The 25,770-nt window shown below is 46.2% G+C and overlaps 2 protein-coding genes across 3 annotated transcripts in view; both read right to left on the bottom strand.

Annotated features, from left to right (window-relative positions):
* Nucleotides 1-652: 652 nt before the first annotated feature.
* Nucleotides 653-12,131, bottom strand: LOC135820120 (uncharacterized). The gene is made up of 10 exons (XM_065333431.1): nt 10,880-12,131; nt 9,785-9,964; nt 9,139-9,322; nt 7,601-7,817; nt 6,791-7,170; nt 6,313-6,514; nt 5,821-5,936; nt 4,196-4,400; nt 3,283-3,560; nt 653-2,918 (listed from the first exon to the last, which is right to left on the bottom strand). Exons 1-10 carry the CDS (start codon nt 11,120-11,122, stop codon nt 1,126-1,128), a joined length of 3,798 nt encoding a protein of 1,265 aa, XP_065189503.1. The 5' UTR covers nt 11,123-12,131; the 3' UTR covers nt 653-1,125.
* Nucleotides 12,132-22,771: 10,640 nt separating this feature from the next.
* The window catches only part of LOC135806914 (protein SPEC3-like), a 4,508-nt gene continuing 1,509 nt past the window's right edge, over nt 22,772-25,770 (bottom strand). For both annotated transcript variants that reach the window (XM_065321074.1, XM_065321073.1), the window contains exons 2-3: nt 25,013-25,189; nt 22,772-23,335 (exon numbers count right to left, since the gene is read on the bottom strand). In XM_065321074.1, coding sequence (XP_065177146.1) covers nt 23,289-23,335; nt 25,013-25,189 — 224 coding nt within the window. In that variant the 3' untranslated portion in view covers nt 22,772-23,288. The remainder of the gene's footprint in view (nt 23,336-25,012; nt 25,190-25,770) is intronic.

The following is a 25,770-nucleotide window of genomic DNA, read 5'->3' as shown; positions in this document are numbered from 1 at the left end:
ACATGGCTCAAACCCCCTCCCCCCCAGACGCACCAATATCGTCTCTAAAAAAACATCGATATTTACGGACGGCCCCTAACCGTGCTTGTGATCGGTGCATTATCCAACATCCTGTTCTGTCTGACATGAATGTACGGGGGGCTCCACCGTTTCATTCACAGGCCAGTAATGAAGATTCCATGATACCGGTAACCAAGCTAGGTCTTCAGAACATGCTTCCTCGGAAATTTAGAACACGGTACGTTACTCCTTGTGATCATCACATACAACGAGCCAAGTTTTAGTTTTCGAAGGAAGTACGTTCGGTGACATGCAGGCGAGCTTTGGGGATTTTCTTCATGTCAGCATGATTGAAGAATGAAGATGCCTACAGCGAAGATGATTTTCCTGGACAGCTTGGGGAAGTATTGGAGACGGGTAGCACTGACTAAAGTCATCGAAAGCACTAGTACATGTACATGTATATACACGTACAAGTATATGTACTTCCGAAGTACGTTTCATAGAGGCCAGATCTAGTTTTGGGGATTGCCACACGCTGCTATCACTCAGAACGGTAAAATTGCTGGTCATCCCGACCACACAGCGCTGGTCAGGACAAACAGGCGTGCATGCGCATTTCGCATCTCATTCAGTGTAACAGGACGGTGGCTTGGAGAGTAGATATACTGGTGGAAACAATCAACGTGATAGTGTCAAGAGGATTATTATTATCATCGAATCAAGTACTAGCACGAACGTTCATATAGTTTTGTGCAGTATTCTCATCCTACAATCTATCAAGTATGAAAGTCCCGTATGGTAAACTCACCATGCTCAAGAACACCGCTGTACAGTCTGTTGCCATGGTACTAACAATGCTCAAGAACACCACTGTACAGTCTGTTGCCATGGTACGAACCATGCTGAAGGACACAGTTGTACAACATGTTGCCATGGTACTAACAATGCTGAAGAACACAGCTGTACATCCTGTTGCCATGGTACTAACAATGCTGAGGAACACAGCTATACAGTCTGTTGCCATGGTACTAACAATGCTGAGGAACACCGCTGTACAGCCTGTTACCATGGCACTGAAAGAATCTAACCGTGGCAGCAGTGACCATGCCAGAACTGCAGCAGCTACTTCTGCGGTTTGCGTGCTGCAGTAGCGGCCGCCGTGGCTAGCTTGGCCAGGGCTTTCTGTTGCTCAGCACTTGGTCGCTGATGGGGAGGAGGGAGAGGCTTGGCTGACTTGCTTGCCTTGCCTTTTGATTTGTCGGCCGATGTGTCCTTGGTCTTGGATTTATCCGCTGCTATATCTTTCGACTTTGGCTTATCCACTGGAACTGGCAGGTCCTTCAGCTTGGGTCTGTCGGTCGTGCTATCTTTAGACTTGGGTTTCTCACCTGCAGTGCTATCCTTCAGCTTGAGTCTGTCAGTCGTGCTATCTTTAGACTTGGGTTTCTCAACTGTGGCGCTATCCTTCAGCTTGGGTCTGTCAGTCATGCTATCTTTAGACTTGGGTTTCTCAACTGTGGCGCTATCCTTCAGCTTGGGTCTGTCAGTCATGCTATCTTTAGACTTGGGTTTCTCAACTGTGGCGCTATCCTTCAGCTTGGGTCTGTCGGTCGTGCTATCTTTAGACTTGGGTTTCTCAAGTGCGGTGCTATCCTTCAGCTTGGGCCTTTCCACGACGGCAGGATCCTTCGGACGAGGCCTATCCATTGTGGCATCAGAAGCAGTGCGGTCTTTCACAGTTGGCTGAGCTGACGGGTCACTGTCTCCGCCGCTAAGGCCGGTTGCCGTAGGTCTAGACTTGCCTCTCGGCAATGTCGGCAATGTCGGAGGTTGCAGCGCTGCACTGGTTGGCGGAGTGGGTACGTGCGGCTTGGATTTAACTTCTCTCGGTTTAACGTTAGGCCTAGGTGATTTGCTCCCATCCAGTTCACCACTAAAGGATTGTGCTCTGTTGGTAGGAACGGGTGCGAGGGCAGCTTTCACCGGGAAAGCAAAAGCGGCGGCAAGGCTTGGGCCGCAGATGTTGACGGATGTCTGCCAGGTAGCCGGATCCTGGTGACGTTTGATGTGGGCTTGATACGTTTCATCAGAACCAGTGGTGCTGTCATTCGTACTCGTGGCGGAGCTGCCATACGTGCTACTAGCAGAGCTGCCGTAAGTGCCGGTATTGGAAGTGCCCTGAGTGCTGGCTGTGGTAGAAGGAATGTCGTAAGTGCTGGAGCAGGCAGTGACAAGAGGTGGTGTTGGCGACCTACCGGGGCGTGGTAGGGGAGCAGGCTGTCTTCCATCAGTGAAAGACATATATGTGTGCTCTGTCTGCTCATTCAGCACGTGTAAGTCACTTTGCAGCACCTTCATCTCCTCCATCTTGTCTGGGGATGGAGAGTTGGCTTCCACGTAGCCAGAGCAGAGAACTGAGTCCTTGTTACGACGTACCCACCCTTCCTTGGCCTCGGTGTACCCACTGGCATCCTGTTTCGGCGGTGGAAGCGCAGCTGGTTTACCATGATATGTTGCCGGTGTGGCGTTGATATCCTTAGCTATGCCCGGGTACGTGTCGAAAATTGCATAAGGACTAACGTTTGTGAACTTCGCGTCCGATTGTGAGTGGTCACCTCCGGTGGTGTCTGCTGCAGATTGCTGGCCCCTGCGTACAATCCCTCGCGGCGTGGCATATTCACTTTCCTCGCTTTCGTCGTGTGGAATGCTCCTGCCTTCCAAGACAGTAGGCGAGGGAGTCTCGTTATCGTCAACGGATCGTTCAATGACGGTGTCGTATGCTACTGACAGGGGCCGAGGGTTTTGGGGGAAATCATCTAGCAAGAACTCCATTGACTTAGACCGGTGAGCTCTAACGCGTACGCCCTCAGCAGTCCCTTTCAACGGCTTGGGAGAAGTTGCTACAACCTGTAATCCTGTGAACCAAGCAGAGCACAAAGGGAATCAATTCAAAATTTGTTTGCCACCTTAAACATATATTTAGACTTTTCCCACATTGAAATTCATCAATTTCAATTTCCGACAGACAGCAAAGACTAAAATCAGGAGGCTGAGAATCTTGCATATTAAATTTTGTGAATAAGACTAGTACATGTTTATTGGCCGTGAATGGCATGATCCATGAAACTGTGAAGAAATTGCAAAATGAATAAGACAGTGTTCAAAAACTGAGAAGCCCAGTCAGTTTAGATAGATAAGGAAGTCAAGGCAAGGGTCAACGAAGCTCAGACAGGAGGGGGTAAAATACGCCCAGCTATTGGATGCATTTTCACGACTTACTTGGCGCGGAGATGGCTCTGGGACTCTTCATATGCCGGCGCTCACCTGCCCCAGCCACTGATAGGTGAGTATGGTCATTTGTTTCGGAGCCGGCTGGCAAAATTGACAGCGTCTCTCCGGCGTCTTTCAAGCGAAAAGCACCACTGAGCAAGCTCCCGCTCTCTTCCTCATCAGTTTCATCCCCATAGCGTGTCGTCATGCTACGCTCATCAAGCATCTCTGCAATGAGAAGGATGTTGGACGATGCTATGTGGAAAGATCTCTCATTGTCATACAGCCTGCACATTCAATATTGGATAGAAAACAATGATAAGAAAGTGCCAATGCAGGTGTATTATTCCTGCACACTACACATACCAAACTGCAGGAGTAACAAACTATATTCTCCTTACAGTCCTTCATGTTGAAAAGGGGTTTAAAGGGGAAATCCGGTGAACATTGAAACTTCCTGGGGTCCGTAGAGATATTTCGATTTGACTTAGCGAATCCCGGGGCTGCGCCATGACGTGCGGCTGCGACACACCCTCTGCAACATCATTGCGTGCAGCTCGGTCAAAAGGAGTGAGTTACAGCAATAGTGGCAATGGTCTTGGTCTGAAGAAGCTGCGGCAGACGGTTTCCCAATCGAACGCGTTTCCAACATTTTATACACAAGTAGATGGCGTGGCTACCTGGCTGCACGCTATGACGTCATCACCTGGATGAGGTAGACTGCGCACTCATGTTTGATTGGAAATATCTGACGAAATATGGACCGAAGCCTCCTCGGACAAAGACCATTCGACTCAGCGACCCAAACTCTATGGGCCCTGAACATTTCATTTTCACCAGACAGCTCATGGGAAACTGGTGTAGGCTTGGTCCGCGCATGCTCAATGCTCAAAGAAATGCCTCCTGCTCTTCTCCAACTTACATCACAACGTCTATTGTCTCTGAATCGACGTTAAAGATGTACTGGTCGATTTCCTGGTATCCCCACGTGTGCACAACCTCCATGCTGTCAACATCGAGCAGCTCCAGGTTTGAAGCGGTCAGGCGGCACAGCCAATGTCCCTTGATACTGTCTTCCGGTTGTCGGCCGCTTGGTATAATGTCGACCGGTATCAGAGTGGAGTCTCCTGCAAGCAGACGAGCATTCAATGTGAGAGAAAGAAGAGAGCCACGTCACAACCATGGCATGCAACATTTCAGAAAGAAATATTTCTCGAACTCCTCTATGCACGATGCACACATTCGGTAGAAGACGTACACACACTCCAATCCTCTCCCTTTCATCTTGTTTTCTTGGTGTTAATCGGAATGTCCTGAGCACCCCATCTAGCAAGAGCGCCCCACCTTGATCCACGGGAAAGGAAGTCTTTATGGCTGAGTTCAACAAAGGTCATAATGACAAGAGAGTCTGAGTGTACTATACACGGAGGTGATCCAGCACCTCACTGTTTTGTGTGCACCTCACTGTTTTGTGTACACCTCACTGCCACTTGAAAGGTGACTAAAGAGTGAGTACGGATTTACCACGGGCCGTGTACAATGTGTCAAACCGGTCGCGTACTACATGTATCATCTCCCGGTATTTCACTACTCCCTGCTGATCTGTCGGCACCATAATCAGTAACAAATTACCATCATCTGTACTCTCCTAAGTTAACCTCGGGTTATTTTCGACTCTTGATTCCTTCATGCCTTTTACTTTTTTACTGTTTCGGATATTTGCCGTGGTTGGCTATCAACCTCCCTTCATTTACCATTCATTTGTCACTGGTAGTCGTTTGACGGGCCACGAAATGTTGAATAAATACAAATTTGTAGTGTATTGTATTTTATTATTTTACTTGGGCATTCCCAACAGACCCTAAGGTCTTACAGGGTGCCCAAGATGAATGAAATTGTTAAGTTCCTGGCGAAATAAATTGGGGATATGATTTGTGCGAAGGGATTCGGGAAGCGCATTAAAGCGGTCAGCACCAAGGAATGGTATAGATTTGTATCCAGCTTGAACTTGCACAATGGGTAAATAAAGGGAATAATTGACTTGGCCGCGGGTGACTCTATCTGTGTGAGCGCAGTCACGGCGAAGGGAGAACATGTCAGAGAGGAGTGAACTGCAGATATTGTGGATGCAACGGAACCCGAAGAATATGGATTTAGTATGGATATCTTTTGTCTAAGCTAATTATGTGGTACCTCTCAAGCAATTATGATGTGCGCGTGAATGTGCCATGCTCAAATATGCATCTAAGTGCTCTGTTACTTATGCCTAGCAGCTGATCTCTCACAGTGTCAGTGAGACGGTGTACGTAGGCAGTGCTGGCGTACTCCAGCTTGCTTAGGACTACTGACAAGTATAACTGCCTTCTGGCCTGGACAGCAAGGTTCCTCCTTCCACGTCGAAAAGCACCTAGTTTCTTTCTGATATCTTCTCTCAGGGAATTAACGTGGGCACTGAAACTTAAAGTTGAGTCGAGAGTCAGTTCCACGTACTTAACTTCGCACAACTACAAACTACCAGCTAGCATCAGACTACTCAGTATGGCTTACCAGGTTCCAGCTCTTGTGTATCTGCTGTAGACTGAGTCTGCGGTGAGTTGAGCTGTTCAATAAGCATTTCGGCTTCGTCACAATGAAACACAAATGAATTGCCATTCTCCTGGTTCCTGGAGAGGAAAGGTGCATAGAATTCGGAACAAATTTAGAAACTACACAAGTGGAGCCATCTCTTTAGGTTCATGGAAGCTTGTGAAAGCAACAAACGCCACTCTTTAAAAGTACATGTGGATAGTCATCTAAATGAATATCTGTGCGGGCAGGTTACTATAAGGTTAAAGTCCAAGTTACTGGCTCCTGGGTCGAAGCCTTTTTTTTCAAAGCAGATACTGCATGAACCTGGCAGTCAGTAGAGTGGATAGGTTTCCAAAATGAGTGGCCATTAAGTTTGGTATTTGTTGAGGGCAAGGTCTCAGTAACAAAGCAAAACACCATGAATTGCTGACACCCTGCCGGTGGCTGGGCTGTTGCCTGCCGGTCACTTACTCATGTACGGTCATATACTCTTGCTTGTCCAAGCTGACAGTTATGTCGGCGGCGAGGCTCCACATCATCATCGGTGTGTCTGTAGTGCAGTCCAGGAGTGTTAATGAGCCAGCAGCAGCTTTCAGGTGGTAACTCTCTCCCATTGTTAGCATGGACGTGCCTTCCGGATCGGAAATCGACTCGAGGCATGCCCGGAATTGGTCTAGAAATGAACAGCGGGTCACGCCAGAAATGTACAATACCAGTATAACCAAACCAGACTGTGTGAATTGCCAAGTGCATCACTCACACTACCACAATACTACACGTGTAATTTCTTGTGAGCAGTCAACAGTTGCTGATCGCCAACAACAATGACAATGGGAAACACACGCCAATCGATCCAGCAGCAACATTGCTGACTCAGCAAATGGCTCGTCAAACCACGATCCTAACTGAAGTATGTTTTAAACTATTTCAGGAACACTGAAACACTTACCTTCGACTATGGGGCTGGAAGTGGACCGGTACACATCGTGTGAGTGTGACTTGGCAATCTTCAATCTCTGCTTAGGATCCAATTCAGCAGGCAGCGATGCTCTACTAGAGAGCGCGTCATTGCTGGGAAATGATGTCCCAATAATCTCAACTTTTGCAGCGGCCAATATCGAGCCAACCGGAGATTTCAAGGACTCTGTATCGTTGGATGTTATGGAGCCCGTCGATACGCGCCGTTTGGAGCTTCTCCGACTGCGCTTTGGCAGTGTGAGGGCCTTCCAATCCGTGGCCTTCGCCTGGAGGTGAACCATGACTATACTGAGCATCGTGTTTGCCGATTTGTGTATGATTTGGAGAACTTCCACTGGGTGTGCTTGTTCACTGCAGTTTCACAACGGCACAAAGACAAATTCAGTGTCCAACCTCTGCCGAACCAAACTGCACGGTCATGTATAGGAGAACCCGCATCAAGTCCACACACATGGCAATCTTACGCAGGTCGTATCCATGTACCTGTACTTGGCCAGTCTCTGTACAGTAAGGCATGCCATGCACAAATCAAACAAGAAGAGTTCACGTGGAGAGTCACATGTGCTCTTAATATCTACGTTCATTTTTCTTCTTCTTTTTTTTTGGTGCGTTTTATGTCCCCATGACGCCGAGACCTCAGGTCGGCTGAGGGCAAAAGCCTCATCGTCACTATGCTCTCACATGCAATTTTTTTGTCTTTGCCTGTGAGCTGTGATCATTGTAAAAATACTTCAAAGTAATAATAATAAAAAATGCAACATGGCATGTGAATGGGACTCACTTGTTGTGCGATTTCAGGATGAACATCAGCATGTCGCCGATCTTATCCACGGTTTGTTGCTCGACATGGATCAGCTCCTCCAGCTCCCATAGATCCATTTCGCCAGCAGAGCCACTCAATTTAAGACCATGCGCACCCAGCTGGAGAGTGCACTCTTTGCCGGAGATTCCAAGCCGTTTGGAGAGAAGTGTGTCCACAGCGGTGCAGGTGAACGTATCTTAAAAGGAAAAATCCCCAAACGTGAATAGTGGCAGGGATTATACACACACACACACACACACACACACACACACACACACACACACACGCACACACACACACACACACGGGATTGTGTTGCTAGTCTGAGTTGCACGCCCTCAGAGTGATCGGCAGTCAACCGACACAATTCCTAACTTCCCAAGGTATCCCCCCCCCCCCCCTATATATGTGTACCCATGTGTGCGCACGCACGCGTGTGTGTGACCTTGAAACCTTGAAACTGCCACCTAAGGGTGATGCAGTGCCTCAAAGAGGCAAGGAGGACAGAGTTACTTCTTGCATTTGTGTTGAGCCAGGTACTGGAGATGTGTGAACTTCCGAGAGCAGGTCGGGCATGTGATGGTGCAGCAATCGGAGCCAGAGCTGCATGTTCTGCGGTTTGCTCCGGAAACAGCGGTCACAGGTGTAGCAGTGGTACTGACATTGGCTGCAACCAGGTGGGCGAGGTGCAACTACCTCTGGAACTGGAGTGTCACCAAGGCTGGGAGAGCAGCTGTGTACAGCAAATCCACCTCGGCTAGCAAACTAACTACGGCACATTTCGCACGACACAGCACCGGACTGTTCATGGATTGGCTTCAGTCGCTCTTCCCTGCATTTGTGCTGACAAAGTCCGCTTTCACTGGCGAAGAGTCGCTCACAGACCACACAACATACTGACTTGGCTGTCGTTTCAAGGTGTAAGCGCCGTGCAACAATGGCATCCGAGATGGACTGGATCCACTCGGCATGTTCAGCTGCGAGGTCGCACACACACACACACACACACACACACACACACACACACACACACACACATCACACTTTCCCCCGTAAGTTATCTACCCCCCCCCCCCCCCCCCCCGTGTATTTTCTGTAATCTTTTGTTTTCGTGGAGCGCTAGGGTTGCAATGAAGCCGAGACCCTATGATTCGTCAAGCTGCCCCTGCCTCTCCTCCACTTCTGCCATTCGATATGTCTCATCGCTGCCTTGCTGCTTTGTGCCGTCAAATGGTGTGTGTCTTTTTGTAAAGCAAAAACAAGCACACACACAGCATGCCATACTCTCTTCTACAATGAGTGACCATTGGTGGCATACAAGGACCAAACAACGTAGATTACCAGTAGTGATTTTCCCTCTTAACACAGCGGTGAAAAATATTGTACTATCACGTTCAAGTATATAGATCGAAGGCCACACACATCTGGCTTGCTATAGTGAGGAGATTGCCCATTTCAGTTTCTGTGGGAGGACTGTTAGCTTTCATGTGATGATATGCATCCGTAGTATTCCTTACCTCTCGTATTTTCAACATACGTTGCGCACTCCTCCTCGTCATCCTCATCCAGGTCATCCAGTTCGTTCCTGGGCGAGATATCCTCTCTTGACAGAATCATCTGTTGCCGAATGGCCTCAACCCACTTGTCTCGGTCCTTGCTGACTTTGCAGCTGATCTCCATGCGCTGCCCGAAAGCACAGACCTATGCAGTAGTGAAAGCGACAACGAGCGACGACTGTTCAGCTGTCAAAGATCATGGAGAGCATTAGGCTGGGATTGCACAAACCTGTGCATTAGCTGCACGGACGTCCTCTCTATTACTGTATTGGGCAATCTGTACACCTGGCCCATAAATTCTCTCACGGTCAAAATTCCAACTCGAATGGCACACAGTATGTTTTCCAGTATAATAGTACACATATTTATATACTTAAGAGCCACTCATCCAACTCGCAGGCCTTATAAATACAAAGGGAATGAAAAGATAAAAAGCGAACAGTATGGAAGGAAGGAAAAGACCAAGACAGAGTGAATAGGACAGCAATTGAGTGGAGCTGCACACGCAGTCACATTATGATTCGAATGGAACTACATGTACCCATGCCATCAACTGCCATACAATGTATATCGCAAGCAAGCAAAAGTCGCTGAGCTTGGACCATACCTGAAATCCGTATCGTTTCCTATGTGTCTCCTGAGTGATTTCGACTTTCAGAAGTGAGGACATACTCAGCACCTTGGTTGGACTGCTGAAGTTACCGCTGGTCGGGTAGAACTCCAACACTGCTCCCAGGCCAGTTGTAGTGCGTGCCTTGCGCAGAATGGCATACTCGCGGGACACACGCTGAGAATAACACGACCAGAACAGGTAGTGGTGTTCAGGGGGCGTGTGTTGGGGGGGGGGGGGGGGGGTAGGAGTACTTTCCTAACCTGGTTGTGTTTCAAAAGACAAGTTTATAGGCGGTGGTAACGTCGGTGTGCAAATTTTGCCTACCGTATTTTACCAGTTGTAAGTCGACCCCGGTTATAGGTCGACCCCGTATCAGGAGGTCGCAATTCTGCTTTTCAAAGGTATCCCCCGACGAAGCACTACTAACTACTCCCTGCTACTAACACATCAACAAATCATGTAAACATTCCTTATTGGAGGGTATAATGTCCCAATCCTTGAAAAGGCCAATAAACTGGCCAAAATGTGCACACATGGTGCACTCGTGCATGCAGTGCAGGTAATGTTTTGTAAGATACTGATAGTTCCCGGTTATGAGTCGAATCCCGATTGTAAGTCGACCCCCACCCTTTCTCCTTCTACTTTTAGTCGTAAAAGGTCGACTTACAACCGGAAAAATACGGTATCTACTTCTTCTTTAGAAAAAAAATTATTTACATGTTTTAGGATGGACAGTGTGAGTCTCTACTAGACTGGGCCATGGGCTCATTCCTATGTTGAATGTCTGGGATGTGCAAAAGTATCTAAGTCACCATCCAGGAACAACAGTACCCCCAACTTTATCATTTACTGTCTTGTCGGCTTTCCAGTCCGCGCAATCTAAGATAGGATGAAATGGGCAGACTACATCAACTGATAAAGACTATTAACCAACACAAAATGAATAAAAGAGCGACACTCCCCCATGGCACGTTTCACCGTTCTGGACACCATAATTTTACGTAGGAAAGTGCATGTGAATATTGTTGTTCTCAACATTCTCATCTTGATAGTCATTGTGTGCAGACAATCAGGCATACCGGTACCTACTTTTGTCGACAGGAACGTTCTTTCAGCGGCTGTGACAAACACGAAACCCTGCATGGCTGCATCGTGCGTGTTGTGCCGGACTCTTGGCGGATCCACAGGAGATTGGGATTTGGGTTTCGGTGCGCCGCTGTTCGGTGCTCCGGAACTAGTAGTAGTACTAGTACTAGAAGTAGCCTGAGCGTCCAGAACGGAACCTGTAGGTTCCGGAGTTCCCGGCGGAGATTGCATCTTCTTTCCATCCATTTCCAGCAGAGCACTCGGCTGCAAATTATTTGATGTAATGGATGCACTGGCTGAGGCAGATAGGGCTCTTCTCGACTACTTCGCCCAGAGATTCGTGCCCATTAATTTAGCGCTTGTCAAACCTCTCTTCGCTGAGGTGTCGCACTTGGGCACTGCATCAGTGAGCAGCAGTACACACAGTACATGTAGGACAGCAGGTCTGCTAGCAATAAGATTAATACACACACCTTCCCTCTGCAGTTTTCAAGTGGCCGTCGTGGCGCAGCAAGGGCACTGATATGAACTGCAGAGAACAACACACACTTGACTCGTCTTGCCAGTCAACCGGCCTCAGATGTTCTTGCAACTAAACTAACTTTGTAACGACGAGGCCGTTGAAAAATGCCTTTCGTTTCCCTACAATAACGATTCGTATATCCCTGGTCGATTAGTTTTGATCTTAGTTCCAGATAAGACTGTTTCATCCGGGACGGGGAGCAGGAATACTAGCTGTGAATGTCCAAAACCAATCCGGAGAAATGGAACACACAAACTGAAGATCGGGACAAATGGGCTTGTTGCCGAGAGGAAATGCGCCAAGCATGTAACAACACTCAACAGTTTGAGCCTTTGACCTGGATTTATCGGGGAGGAGCAGGAAGCTCGGCTGATTTCGTGGACAAGGTCGGCCAGCTCGCAGGTTCAGTGCACTAGTGGTGGACACGCGACAAGATTTACAAGATGCACATGAATGAATAAAGTCGGCCTGCACGATACGACATAGTCATTACGAGCTCTGCACACGGAACTGGGCCAACACTGGTATGGCTAGTTCATTTTGTACTAACTAAAGTCTTGGTCAAGTCTAGCAGCGTTGGTGGCAAGATATTCCAACACTGCCAGATATCCGCGAAGTGCGCTAGTCGAGTCGTGGTGGTCGTGTGTCGATCAAGTCCCGTGCAGAGTCTGCCGATGCGACTGCGACTGACACCTGCCGAAATGTGTAGCGCAGCCCTGCATGCCGCACAGGGATGTCCTGGTCCAATGTTTGTAACCGCGACGCAGCTACAGTACCTCAGCGCCTCAACGGCTCAAGCATCTGATTGATGGCAAGAGCATGACTTTTTGTATTATTTTGCAAGGAACGTTATTCAGCAGTATTTTTGGCGTGCATACCTGCACTCGCGCTGACTACAACTACAACGTACAAGCAGGCTAGTGTCGTAGTGAGTCTGTGAGTGTGACGACTCCCCTCTCCATCTGATCCGCCATCCCAAGACCATTACTGGCATTAGTAGGCATTACCAATGAGTAAAGCTGGGGCCAGCGAGAAATCTCGACAAACTGCGGGGGCCGGGCCGGGCCAAGCAAGGACATGAACGACCAGGATGACTAGACTGTAATCAGGTAATGACTGTCTTCGAGACTTTGACGTCCGAGGCGCATCTTCAAGCGGGTAGCGTGGCCGCCGCACTGGCCGGCCACTTATGCAGCCCGGATTTGACTTTTTGTAGCCCAAACTAAAAATGTGTACTGCACCAGCATAGTACGCCTAATGCCTAGTGTAGCCCTCGAGCCTCGCCGACATCTCGTTTTAGCTGATACGCCACGAAACCCGGACCTGCCGTTGTATGTAGCCTCTACCACACTACAAAGTCTACATAACCGTGGTAGGTGTGCCCAGGGGATCTCTCGCAGGTCTGGTGCCCCTGTTTATACTACGCGGTGTCTGCGCTGCTTCGCCCTCCATTGAGACGCTTCCTGGTGAGGGTGGACCTTCAAGTGCTGCTAGTCACTGAGTCAGAGTGGGATTACTTCAACTATCTGCATACCACACAGAAATCTAACGTTACTACAAGAGCACATGTCCGATGACTGGAATGTCAGTACATGTATTAAAACAATTTGTTATAGTCTTTACCTTGCTGCTAGGGAGGGCCCAAATATGCCCAAACATTTCGCATAATTATTATGCTCTTCGGCCACTTCCTTCAAAATATCCTTCGAAATCACCCAAACGTAGAAAATATGCTTGAAATATGCTTGCCGCCCGAAAACACTGCTATTGCAGTATTGGTAGTTACAATGTACATGTACATGTATGAATAGGGGTGAGCGGATTATGCTCGGAAAATGACCAGATTATGATCTAGCGGATGCTCGCAGGATGCTCGAGAAAACAGCCAATTATGCTTTTACATTGTACTTGAAGTACGTGTACATGTATATCACTCATCACCAAAAAGACCAAACGAACAGACAATCGTCATGAAAAAAGGACTCAGACGGCATTGTCATGATGTGGACTGGGAGCTTTGTGGAAGTACAAGACAATAATATGCAAGAGGAATGCCAAATTTACAAGCAAACGCTGAACTTTTGGGAGATGTCCTATACTATAGTGGCTGCTAAAATATTATTCCAAATCGACAAGAAGCCCTACAATGTATGTACGGTCCTTCGATAGCAGGTGTGTACTAACAGCCTCATTGGCCACCTGTCCTTGCTTTTCAGATGCCATTTTATGCTCCTTCTCAAAAAGGATCTGATTACCGTATTATCTCTAATATACATGTACATGTATATGCAAGCACAGTCTCCAATAATAGCACGTCTCCAAGGGGCGGCATTCAAAAAATAAAGTGCTCAGTCTCCATTATAAGCACACTGTGTAAATTCATTATCTGTACTGGCGAAAAAACCCTGAAATGTGTGTGTCTGACATGAATTTGGCATGGCAACATGCCTCTGAAATGAGGTTGAACTAATAATGGAACAGTCTCCAATAAAGGAACGTCTCCATTAACGTTAATAGCACGGGGCGGAGGTACATGTACATTGAAAAAATAAAGGACCGTGCTTATATTAGAGATAATACGGTATGCCAAATGTAATGCCAGCATAATCCGCCTACCCCTACCCCACATCATCAGTAGGACCGTGTGCTTTAAACAAAACAACAAACTGAAACAGTACTACAGTACATGTACATGTATACTAGTAGTACTACACAATCAATCATGCAGATGCAATGCAGAGCTCAGCAGGCTGAGTCACGTGTTCGTCCGTGCAGGATCTAGGAGCTGATATGATGGAGGAAGCAGAGTGACTGTTGGTGCTTTAGTTTGATGCCTACTATTTAGTACTAAACGAGAAACACGGTAATGACGCATTCACACGATTCAGATCTGACATGTGAATGATTCCGATCATGTGAATGAGATCGGCTCCTGCCTTTTCTCGGACAGGGAAGATCTATAATAATTCTATTCATGCCACGACGGCCAGATCAAAGACGCTCGAAGACACTCAAACGAACTCTGTTTCTACATTCAGCATTTTCAGGGGATCACTCCGGCCCGTGTTTCTACTGCAAGGCCAGTACATGTACAATCAGAACGAGCAAGAGTACCAGAAACAGCAAGAGTACATACCAGTAAGCTGGGAGCTGACATGTTTTTACTCTTGGTACCAGCAGAAAAGAGGAGAAGAGAGGCAGAGAGAGAGAGAGAGAGAGGGAGAGAGAGAGGGAGGGAAGGAGGGAGGGAGAGAGAGAGAGAGAGAGAGAGAGAGAGAGAGAGAGAGAGAGAGAGAGAGAGAGAGAGAGAGAGAGAGAGAGAGAGAGAGAGAGAGAGAGAGAGAGAGAGAGAGAGAGAGAGAGAGAGAGAGAGAGGAGAGGGAGGGAGGGAGAGAGAGAGAGAGAGAGAGAGAGAGAGAGAGAGAGAGAGAGAGAGAGAGAGAGAGAGAGAGAGAGAGAGAGAGAGAGAGGAGAGAGAGAGGGAGAGAGAGAGAGAGACGACTGAGAGAGACGACTGAGAGAGAAAGAGAGAGACTCTAGGCGAAGCTTCTTGCTTCTACGCAGTCATCAGGCAGGAGACCCGTCTGGTGTTTGACGACTGCCTGCAGTCTGCACCTGGTTCCATGGTGGTTAGCACTATGACCTGTTGTCAAGGTTACCTGGTATTGTAATGGAATTGCATGATTTGCAGCGATGTGCAAAAGCGAACGAGATTGAAGCCGCTGTAAGGTAACCAACTTACTAACGTTAGTACTTGTTTTGTCACTTCCAAACTGTTCTGATTTCTTCACCAAACACCATAACACAATCATGTCGAGCTAGGGGTCTGGCGACTATTTATGGAATCTGAAATACACGTACTACATGTACATGAACATGTGGCTGTCACTCTGGCCGGGAATCTGGGATGCATCCTGGTATTTTAATATAAACGGTAGATGTTTGTGTAGTCTAGAGAAGTAACTTTCTGACGTTGTCAAGGCACTGCAATGTTTGTTACCTGCAGCAGATTGACAAATGCGTCAAATCCATGCGTGGCCTGACACCTCTTTGACGGAGTAGAGATGAATGTGTCTGAAGAGGCGTCTGCGATGACAAGACAACACTTTAAAACAGTCATGACTCGTACTAACAAAAGCTCAATCTCTGGACAGCTACATAATACATTGTACATTGTACACTTAGCTATAATGTATTTCGGCCTTTCTGATACATGGCCATGTACAGTGTAGGTCCTACCAGCGGAGCTAAAAAAATAAAAATAAAAAAGCTCAGAGTAGCTGAGTGGGTGAACCAATGCAATTTTTGGGTGAACAACAAAGCATGTTTAGACTGGCTCAAAGCCATGATTGAGAAACGAAAGGTACCAGGCTGAGTCAAGTCCTGCTTGGATTGGTTGGAAGCAGGTGGATTTTTCTATCCGTGCTGCGACCCACATTGCATGGATTGGGAACTTGTCCTTGCACAAGGGTAACATGGATGCAGCAAATGGGATTTCCTTTGGCCTCTGGTTGGTGCATCTGATCTATCCTCTCCCACCGTTTAGACTAACTTTAGGGGCTGCATCTGACGCCTGATCATGGGGTGATGGCGTCCCACGGAAGCGGAAAGGTGGTTCTTGACCCGTAGAGAAACACAGCGAGATTTGCACAAGGCCAGACAACTTTGATGAAGGTCAGAAAGAGTGCTCAACCAAGATGAGATGATGAAGCATAATACTCAATCTCAGGACACCTACATGTACATTGTACATTGTACATGTACATGTACATGTACTAACAGCAGTTACGGTCATTCTCCCAGAGTGATGCACAATGTACAATGTATTTATTCCTGGAAATGTAATACAAGGAGCCGAGCCCGCAGCTTAATATTGAGGCAGCAGCAACTGCTTAGCGAGTATTGCTACTCAGTGATTTTTGCTCTTAGTAATAGGCGGAAGCAAGCCTGAGTTGAGGCAGCAACACGGAGCTGAGAAGATCGTGGTAGTCCTCTGATTGGGGGACGAAACCGCACAATTGACGTCCATGGTCGGTTCTACTCTACCAATACTAGGGGCGAGGATTAGGTGAGCTTCATCAACGTGAGGCACGCTGTGCATGACTTGACCAAATGAACGGTTGATGTTGCTTTGGTTTGTTACTGTCTGCCTGATTAAAGGTCGGACGCTGGTTTCGAGTCCAACACGCGAAAGTGAAGATTTTAACAGCCACACGCTGATAATGCCTAATATCCACATGACTCCACTGTACATGTACACTGTACATCTACATGATGATTGTATTGTGCACGTACATGTACATGTACGGGTAATGTACAAAGCAGAAGGAGTTTATCGTTATCGGTTCATACGATGCACGAATACCCAAATAATATTGTGAGAGAGAATGTGCGTGTGTGTATGTGTGCGCGCATGTGTAGGCATTGGCGGATAATGCTCGAAAAGGTTGCAGATTCTGCCCGAAAAGCAGTGAAATTGGCAGAACCATACAAACTTTATGGCGGGCAATTCCTCGAATTCTGCTTCATTTCTTTATCCACATCAGGCGCGTACGCAGGGTCACCTCAAGGGGGGTTTTCAACCGAATCGCAAGCATTGACTCGTTTTTAAACCCTGTCTAAAGAGCCCTACAATATATATACAATGTACCCGGTTAAAACAGCTCCTTTTCGAAAATGTTTTCAATGAGTGATGTGTCGCTTTGTTTTGCTTTGATTGGTGCTTTTCCCCAATGTCATGCAGTCGTATTTATTCAGCTTTTATTTCTTGTGTACTTGCATACTGGTATTAGTTTAGCCCCACAACCTGCGATAAAATGATCAGCTGTAGCACCTACTCCACTTTTATGTTTATGTATCTATGTCATTCGGATCTTCCCAAGTTGTACATTGTACTGTTGAGATACCGAATTCAAATAAATCAGTACCATACCATACAGGAAATTTTCAAAATGATGCATTTTTTCGTGTTCTTTGGATCATAAACTTCAGTTCTACTCACTCAATCTTCATTATCTTAGGCTTCCTGGAAGTGGAAAGGTAGACCTACCAGGGAGAGAATGAGGTCGACCATGATAGCCAGGACTCAGTACAGCCATGTACATATCCAGCTCTATATGCTATAGCGGTAGAGTGCAGCGACGGTGCGAAAAAATGCCCAAACTGGGCGAAAGGCCGAAAAACGCGTCCTGCTCCAGCAATTTCGCTTTTCTTGATCGCAGAGTTTCGTTTTTTTTTTGCTGTGTACTCTTGAAAATATCACAAGTGAAGCTTCTGCAAATAATTGAGCAAGTCAGCGGGACGAAAAGTCTCAAATTCTCGATACTCGAGTCGCACTGCGCGCTTTTGAAATTGCGAGATCGCGGCTCACCTTACGAACAATTTATCTCAAGAGACATTGCTCGCAGCGCGTCGCAAATTGTTTCAACCGACAGCTGAGAGTTTTCTATTCGACCTGGATATCTGGATCGTTAGATTTGAGCGAGATTTGACTGAGTTACGATCTGTTGAAGTTTCGCATTCTTGCCAGATCGATCGTGCACCCTACCAAAATATGCCCAAAAACGTTGCTCGTTTGGAACATTTGGGGGGTTTCCGGGCAACGGGAAACCCCCCCTGCGTACGCGCCTGCACATACCAAACATGCATGAAACTTACCAGAAAAAGTACCGAATTCTGCCAATTTTTCTGCCGGCGTTATCCGCAAAGGCCTAGTGCACAGTGAAACTTACCCTACGTGTAATGTACATGTACATGTATATGTAGATCTACACGTGGTCAGCAACATGACCATTCACATTAATGTTCAATCTCTCTGACTCCAGATGCAGTATCAGCCGAGAAATCGCGTGACTACTTCATTGCATAAGGCATTAAGGGATCGAGGGAGTACCAGTATCTCTAGTTGGAAAACCGTATACCAGATCGCTGCTGTACACATGCAAACATACATGTAAGTAGTTGTACCACTCTATGAAAGAGTACAGATTGATCAAAGTAGCTTAGTTCAAAATCCATTAGTTCAAATAATTATCGGGAGGGGGAGGGGGCACTGAATAGGCATTAACTAATGGTCTTCAACGCTGCAGTACTACTAGTGTACTCTTGTTAGTAGTCCTTATTAATTAAAAGACTCTTGCCTGCAACATACCGGTACACATGGTACATGACTGTAGAGGAACAGTTTGTTTGCTTTCAGCTGCAAGTGCCCTCCAATTGGAGGTAATAATAATTACGCGTGGGTCTCTTGACATTGACACTGCTATTGTACATGTACATGCACACCAGCACTGTGGCTGGGTGAATACTCTTACCCTAGATGCACTAGATGCACTTAGGAAAGGCTTTCAAAGACGATCGATCATCAATCACTGTTGTTGAAGGGTGTGGACTTTAATTCAGACTACTACTAGTACTACTAGTACTAGTACATGTACCGGTACCGCGGTATTGTATACATTCACTCACGAGTCACAACCACAGTACAGTAAACTAACACATGACATGCAAAGCACATACCGGTACTATTTTACTGCAAGGAATTACTTAGTTCCCAACTCGTCACCACCACGCGTGACGAGTTGGGAATGGAGTAGAGTATGGCCGAAAGCTCGGTTAATTTAATTGTCAAACACTTACTAGCAAAGACGCTCACTCTGTGGCAGATGTGCACGATTTGTGCTGGTTCATGAGTCATGGCGCATCTGATCTACTTCGGCTGCCATGATTTATGTACATGACTATCAATGCAGTCATGCACGTAGATCTACTGTATCTCGCTTTGCACTGGCACAGTATCGTCAATGTGCAGCAGCAGCTTGCCAAAGCAGTGTGTATAGTTCCAAGTACCCGCAGTGCAAAACGAGAGTGCTCAAATGTTTGTTTGCTACAGTGCGCCAGATTCTATTTTTGTGTGTTGAGAATACACTGTACACTGTATCTCAAAGAGGTGTTTTAGCCTTATTTAGGAGTCCTTTGCCCTTTGGAAATTGGAAGGTTTTACTTTGAAACATGTCCAAGTGTCTAGTACAGTACAATACTAAAAATAGTACAAATCCAAGAAAACCAATTCAACCAGAACCAAGGGCCAGGGGCAGGGGTGCTATTCCCAGTTAAAATGACCCTGGATAAGGAGACCACCTGGTGGTGATTACTGAGGCCACGTTTTGAAGGTCCCTTCAGCGGTCGTCTTTACAGATGTCACTATAGTTCTATTGTATTGGCAGATACACAATGCTAGTTAATGTACTCAATCTCCGGACAGCTAGCTGTTCCGACATTTTTGGGTCGCATTGGCAGCGGAGCTTATATTAGACTAGGTCAGAGTTGCTAGCTCATACCTGTAGAATTAAGAACTACATGTAGATGTGCAACACTTCCTCCCTTTCACTATCAATGCGCACACAACAATCGACGTTTTCATTGACACGTGACATTCCGAACAATTCTTTCTCCACTGACTTCCTCACTCAAGCATGCCTCCTTTGTACAGTCATGTGAACGATGGATACTTTATCTCTCCCTTAGTATTGACACCCATTGATTTTCGCTATACCTAAGCAGTCAAATATTCCTGCATATTTCACTCCTTAGGGCTATATTGACTGCTTATATTTGACTGCTTAGGGGTTGCGCAGTTGAACGGTGCCTAGTGCAGCATTGTCACTGCATGAGTAGGTGGTGGTGCAACGGTTGCGCAATCATAAAACCGGGATTCATGAGGTTATCGTTCTGGAATTTGAAATACGGAATGTTTGTCGTGATAAATCGAATATTGACTTCGTACTTGGTCAGTATAGGAAATAAAAACCTCGTAAGGGGCCGTCCGTAATTATCGAACGTTTTTCACCTCACGAATTATTTTAGTTTAGACCCAACCCCTCCCTCCCTCCCCCTCAGAACGTAAAAAAAGTTTGACATATGCATGCATAATACAACAAAAGTTGCAAGTGTGTAACTGCTCCTATGGGCATGCACATGTATCAATGTTTTCTGAAACGAAATTGGTCAACCCCCTCCCACCCCATAACGAAATTATTTCGATTTGTGAAAAAAGTTCGATAATTATGGACGACCCCTAAAAGACCTCGGCTTCGCCTGGGTCTTTTACTCGGCTTTTATTTCCTATATTGACCTCGTACTCAGTCAATATTAGATACATACTATAGGTACATGTAGATAGATTTAGATCGGTCGATAGATACATGTACTAGTAGAATGATAGACAGTTGTCAGGTCCAGGTCAGGCTGCGTACAGTGCTCTATGTCCAGTGGACGGAGCCAGTAATACAAATATTACACAGCAATGGAGCAAACAAATCTCTTTCCGCTGTTACTCTGAGTTTCGTGTGAAAACACTCATCAGACAGCATATGCCCAAGACTAACAATCACTAGAATAATTATATACATGTACTTTGGCGCGCATGAGCAGTGCTGAGGCCGAGACCCCTGGTTGATCGGTTTAGCTGCTCTTGCCCCGCCTCCACTGCTTCGGCTGCCATCGCTATGTGCATCTCTGTGCGTTTTTGCCGGCGTTTGCACCATGATGGTTTGTGGTTATCTTGTAAAAAAAAAACAAAAAACAAAAAACGTGTGTCACAATGCAGCACACATCTGTACTGATGTGTTTTGTTGTTGTAGAAGTTTATTTAACGTCGCACCACAAACAGGCGATTTCGCCTCCTTTGATACATGTGGACGACAGAAGGAATGAGAGAGAGAGGGGGGGGGGCAGAAGTACGGAGAGAGGAAGGGTAGAAAAAATAAGCAAATCAACCTCAGGGCTACACCAAAGCAAAAACGGAATGGGAAGATACTATATACAAAATAGCTTCATACATACATGTATATTGCAAAACACGTTTACTATTCTTCAGTCCGCTATACCACAGAAACACACTAGCCGAAAAGCATTTAAACGGAGCCATGATGCGCTTTTAGCAGGGCACAGAACTGAATGTGTTGCCAGAGAATCGCGCTGTTCCTCTACCCTGTGCTCTATACTCTCAACATCTGTTTCCTCTTATAATCACGCTGATTTTTGTCACCTCCTTTTCCTCGCGCTATTGAAATGTGGTACCTCCATCACCTCTGCCCTCTTTTCTCAAGACCCTCCGTATAGATTCTAGCGATTGTTAGTCTTGGGCATATGCTGTCTGATCAGTGTTTTCACACGAAAATCCGAGTAACAGCGGAAAGAGATTTGTTTGCTTCATTGCTGTATAATCTTTGTAGATAGTAGATTGATAGATAGATAGATAGATTGATAGATAGATAGTGAGATAGATAGTGAGATAGTGAGAGTGAGAGTGAGAGAGAGAGAGAGAGAGAGAGAGAGAGAGAGAGAGAGAGAGAGAGAGAGAGAGAGAGACAGAGAGACAGAGAGACAGAGAGACAGAGAGACAGAGAGACAGAGAGACAGAGAGACAGAGAGACAGAGAGACAGAGAGACAGAGAGACAGAGAGACAGAGAGACAGAGAGACAGAGAGACAGAGAGACAAAGAGACAGAGAGACAGAGAGACAGAGAGACAGAGAGACAGAGAGACAGAGAGACAGAGAGACAGAGAGACAGAGAGACAGAGAGACAGAGAGACAGAGAGACAGAGAGACAGCGAGACAGAGAGACAGAGAGAGAAAGACAGAGAGAGAAAGACAGAGACAGAGACAGATAGATAGATAGATAGATAGATAGATAGATAGATAGATAGATAGATAGATAGATAGATAGATAGATAGATAGATAGATAGATAGATAGATAGATAGATAGATAGATAGATAGATAGATAGATAGATAGATAGATAGATAGATAGATAGATAGATAGATAGATAGATAGATAGATAGATAGATAGATAGATAGATAGATAGATAGATAGATAGATAGATAGATAGATAGATAGATAGATAGATAGATTCCCTCCTCGCTCTTTACACGTTGGCTTGAGCATACTGTCAACTTCGCGTATAACGACACTCGGCGGGGCATCAGAAAAGTGTCCTTATTCGCGAAGTGTCGTTATACCCGAAGTCCCATTACCGTGTATGTATTACAGTGGGATGGGACTTTGCTCTGGGCATGGAAATTCTGTCGTTATTCGCGAATTGTCGTTATATCCGCAGTCGTTATTAGCGAAGTTGACTGTATATAGACTCCTGCCTGTGTCCGCACTCAAAAGTACTACTGCATACTACTGCATGCAGTCCACTTGCTTTCACGTAAAGTCTACCGTCCCATGGTAGGTTTCTAGTAAAGCGCACAGTTACCATGGTTACACAGCTCTATTTTGTAGTCATGCAGAATAAGGCTTTGGCGAATGAACAAATGTTCAATATAATTATTCTTCCGATGTGGCTCATTTACTTCGCTCAATTCGACCCAACCTTCATGTTGCATACAGAATTACAGACATCACATGGATAATCAATGGCCTCTGGGAAAAGAGCAGATTTTACCCAAAACAATGCTTCACAATTCTCTAGAAGATAGTTTCTACACTATCAATATCATCCTCCACACAACACATCGAAAAAATGCTGTTTCGTCCGTGCAGAACTCACTACATGTACAGTGTACAGGTACAGTGTACAGGTACTAGCACACTGAAGAAATAGCAGTACATAATTATAGCTGTAACTGAAAGTCCAGATCGGCGGCCGGGCTTGGTTATAGAATATACACGTACATGTAGATTGCTGGTAGAGATAGCGAGTACAGCTGTCCCTCATAACTATAAAGGAGTTCCTGCCAATGATGTACCTGTCCATGTATTAAAAGGAAACTATTACTTCGGAGTAATAATACTGTACATGGTTGTACATGTACTCCGAAGTAATTATCGGAAGCTTCGTATCCATTCCTGGAAATGGTGGACAGGACTCGAATTACGTCACGCTGGTGAGTCTGAATTCCCTTCCTCCAGACGTAGCTGCGAATCTGTGCAACAGGAAAGAAACATTAAGGAGACACCATGTTTGTTGTACAGTACAATGCATGCACCAGTTGAAGGACGTCGACGGTGTGTAGCATAAGATCACAGTAGGCCATAGGGCATAGGGCCATAGGGCATAGGACATAGGGCCTTTAGTTAGGGCATAGGGCATAGGGCATAGGGCATAGGGCGAGGTATTAGACACTGTAAGTATCCTTTTATTAAGTTTTAATAATGAGAGAGCAGACCACATTACCAGCACAATACAGCACATGTGTATGTACAATACGTGAACAATCACGTACATTGTACATGTACAATGTACGTGTACGTGACAAAGGCCAACCAGTCTTTCCATATCGGGTACGGAAAGACTTTTCCAATTATTTAGTTGAAGATTTTGGTCTCCGTTGTTCTGGCTTTTTAATGTAGATGTACGGGTAAGTCATGCCTAGTCTTTAATTTGATTAGTTAGTCACGATGAAGTAACGTTTGTTATGCCGGAAAATGTCCATCCAAGACTGCAAGAGCAAGAGGCTGGAGCTGTCAAGAGGTACAGGAGGTACAGGAGAGACACATTGCTGTCTAATGCCAGCAATGGGGCACTTATCATCTGTACTTGGGCACACGTGGACAGCTGCTCGCACAACAATACACTTCAAGTTCAAGCATGGTAAGTCTTTCCACTGCAGCCGTTTCCCGTCAGTGCACCCTCTCTTGGACGTTGGTTGGAAGATGATCGAGATTCCAGGGGCACACTGGCTTTAGTACGGTTCAGGAGATTTTTTCGACGATTGTGTCCAGCAACGGGTTCCCGTGGTGTGGGGTGAACGCTGGTATCGTCCTTGAAGGACTTAGTCGAGCGCACCTTGGAGTGAAACACGTGGAGGTCACTTCCTGGTGTTGGAAGAGCCAGTGTGCTGTATTCCGCATTCCGAAGCACCTTTATCACTACACGGGCATGTAAAGCGCATTTGGGAAGCACAAATCATAAGCCAGCCCATTGCGCAAAACAGTTGTCCAACACATTCGCACTATATTAAAATTAATATTGACACAATGTCATGCTTAGCAGAGTTAAGTTGTTCCGCCTGCGGTGTGCAGAGGCCAAGTATATGTGATTTTACTTCCTTACTTCCTTGCACAAGGCGTGGTTATCTGACCAAAACTGGTTACGACACTTTATAAAAACTTTCAAAAAGGTCAACAACATCAACAACAACAACAACGTCAACAAGGGTTCAAGTCCCTGCGGAATCCGATCAAAATCGTCCTTGCCGCTGGTATTCAGTTGATGTACTTTGAAGTATTATTCATTTTTATTACGCCATTTTATCAGAGGCATGAGGGGCTTTGAGAGGTCATTAATTTTGTACACAGAGCTACCATCCGTAACACTACTTAGGCATACATGTACATGTACAGTCAACTTCGCTTATAACGACACTCGGCGGGGCATCAGAAGTGTCCTTATTCGCGAAGTGTCGTTATACCCGAAGTCTCATTGTATGTATTTCAGTTGGATGGGACTTTGCTCTGGGCATGGAAATTCTGTCGTTATTCGCGAATTGTCGTGATATCCGCAGTCGTTATTAGCGAAGTTGACTGTAGAATCATGTCGGTCTGCATGAGACTGGTTGTACAATCCTAGTGTGCAGCCCCGGCCGGCACAGTGAACATACCTGAAATGGCCAGGATTGCACACCCCCACATGACGCTCCACACCCATCCAACCAGCAGGAATGGCGTGAGCAGTAGCTGCAGAAAGAACACACCCAGGTTGATGCAGGATGCCTGACTCTTGCCGAAGAACTGAGCGCTGGGATAGCATATTACCAGTACCGATCCTAGAAGAGTGCCTGCATGGGAAACGTGAACAAAATGATAGATCTACAGCACATCCGTAAAGTAGGAGTAATTGTGGTAAACTACGCCCACGCAGTTGACACCATTTAACGTGCTAAATACAACAAGAAATGGAGGGAGAAAATGTTGCGACTTTGAGTTTCACGCAGACGTAGGCGATAATGAATCACATCCGCGGCAACACAAACACTGGCAGTTATGAACTACAGGACAATGTCCACTAGTGGCACATATCGCAACAGAGACATTTCACGTGATAAGCTCAGTAACTGGTTCTCTGCCACTTTCATGATCAGGTGATGCCTGCACCTGCACCTGAGGATGGTTCGAAGTTCCTATTTTAAAAGGTAGTATTTTTTTTCTCGTGGCAACACTTGAGATGAGTTCGCTCCTCTTGCAGAAAGATACAAGTAGGGTGTTTGGGTGTTTGTGCGCCTGACAATTTGTCCGCAAGGCATACACATGTAAGTTGCACCTTTTGCTTTTGTTGCTGTAGGCCACTGCTCTGTCAGAGAAGGAGACAGAGAGAGTGAGGGTGTGTTTGTTTGTGTGTGTGTGTGTGTGTGTGTGTGTG

Source organism: Sycon ciliatum, chromosome 1 (assembly GCF_964019385.1).
Source record: "Sycon ciliatum chromosome 1, ocSycCili1.1, whole genome shotgun sequence".
NCBI lineage: Eukaryota > Metazoa > Porifera > Calcarea > Leucosolenida > Sycettidae > Sycon > Sycon ciliatum.
Note: the sequence above shows the minus strand (reverse complement) of the source record. Positions and strands in the feature narration are given on the sequence as shown.

Bases quoted from the DNA above. Each gene is read 5' to 3' on its own strand.
- LOC135820120 (XM_065333431.1), bottom strand. From the start codon at position 11,122: ATGGATGGAAAGAAGATGCAATCTCCGCCGGGAACTCCGGAACCTACA. The intron at 9,323-9,784 runs GTATGGTCCAAG...ACTACTGCATAG, and splicing joins GGAAACGATACGGATTTCAG to GTCTGTGCTTTCGGGCAGCG. The intron at 6,515-6,790 runs GTAAGTGTTTCA...GTTCATTTCTAG, and splicing joins TTCCAGCCCCATAGTCGAAG to ACCAATTCCGGGCATGCCTC.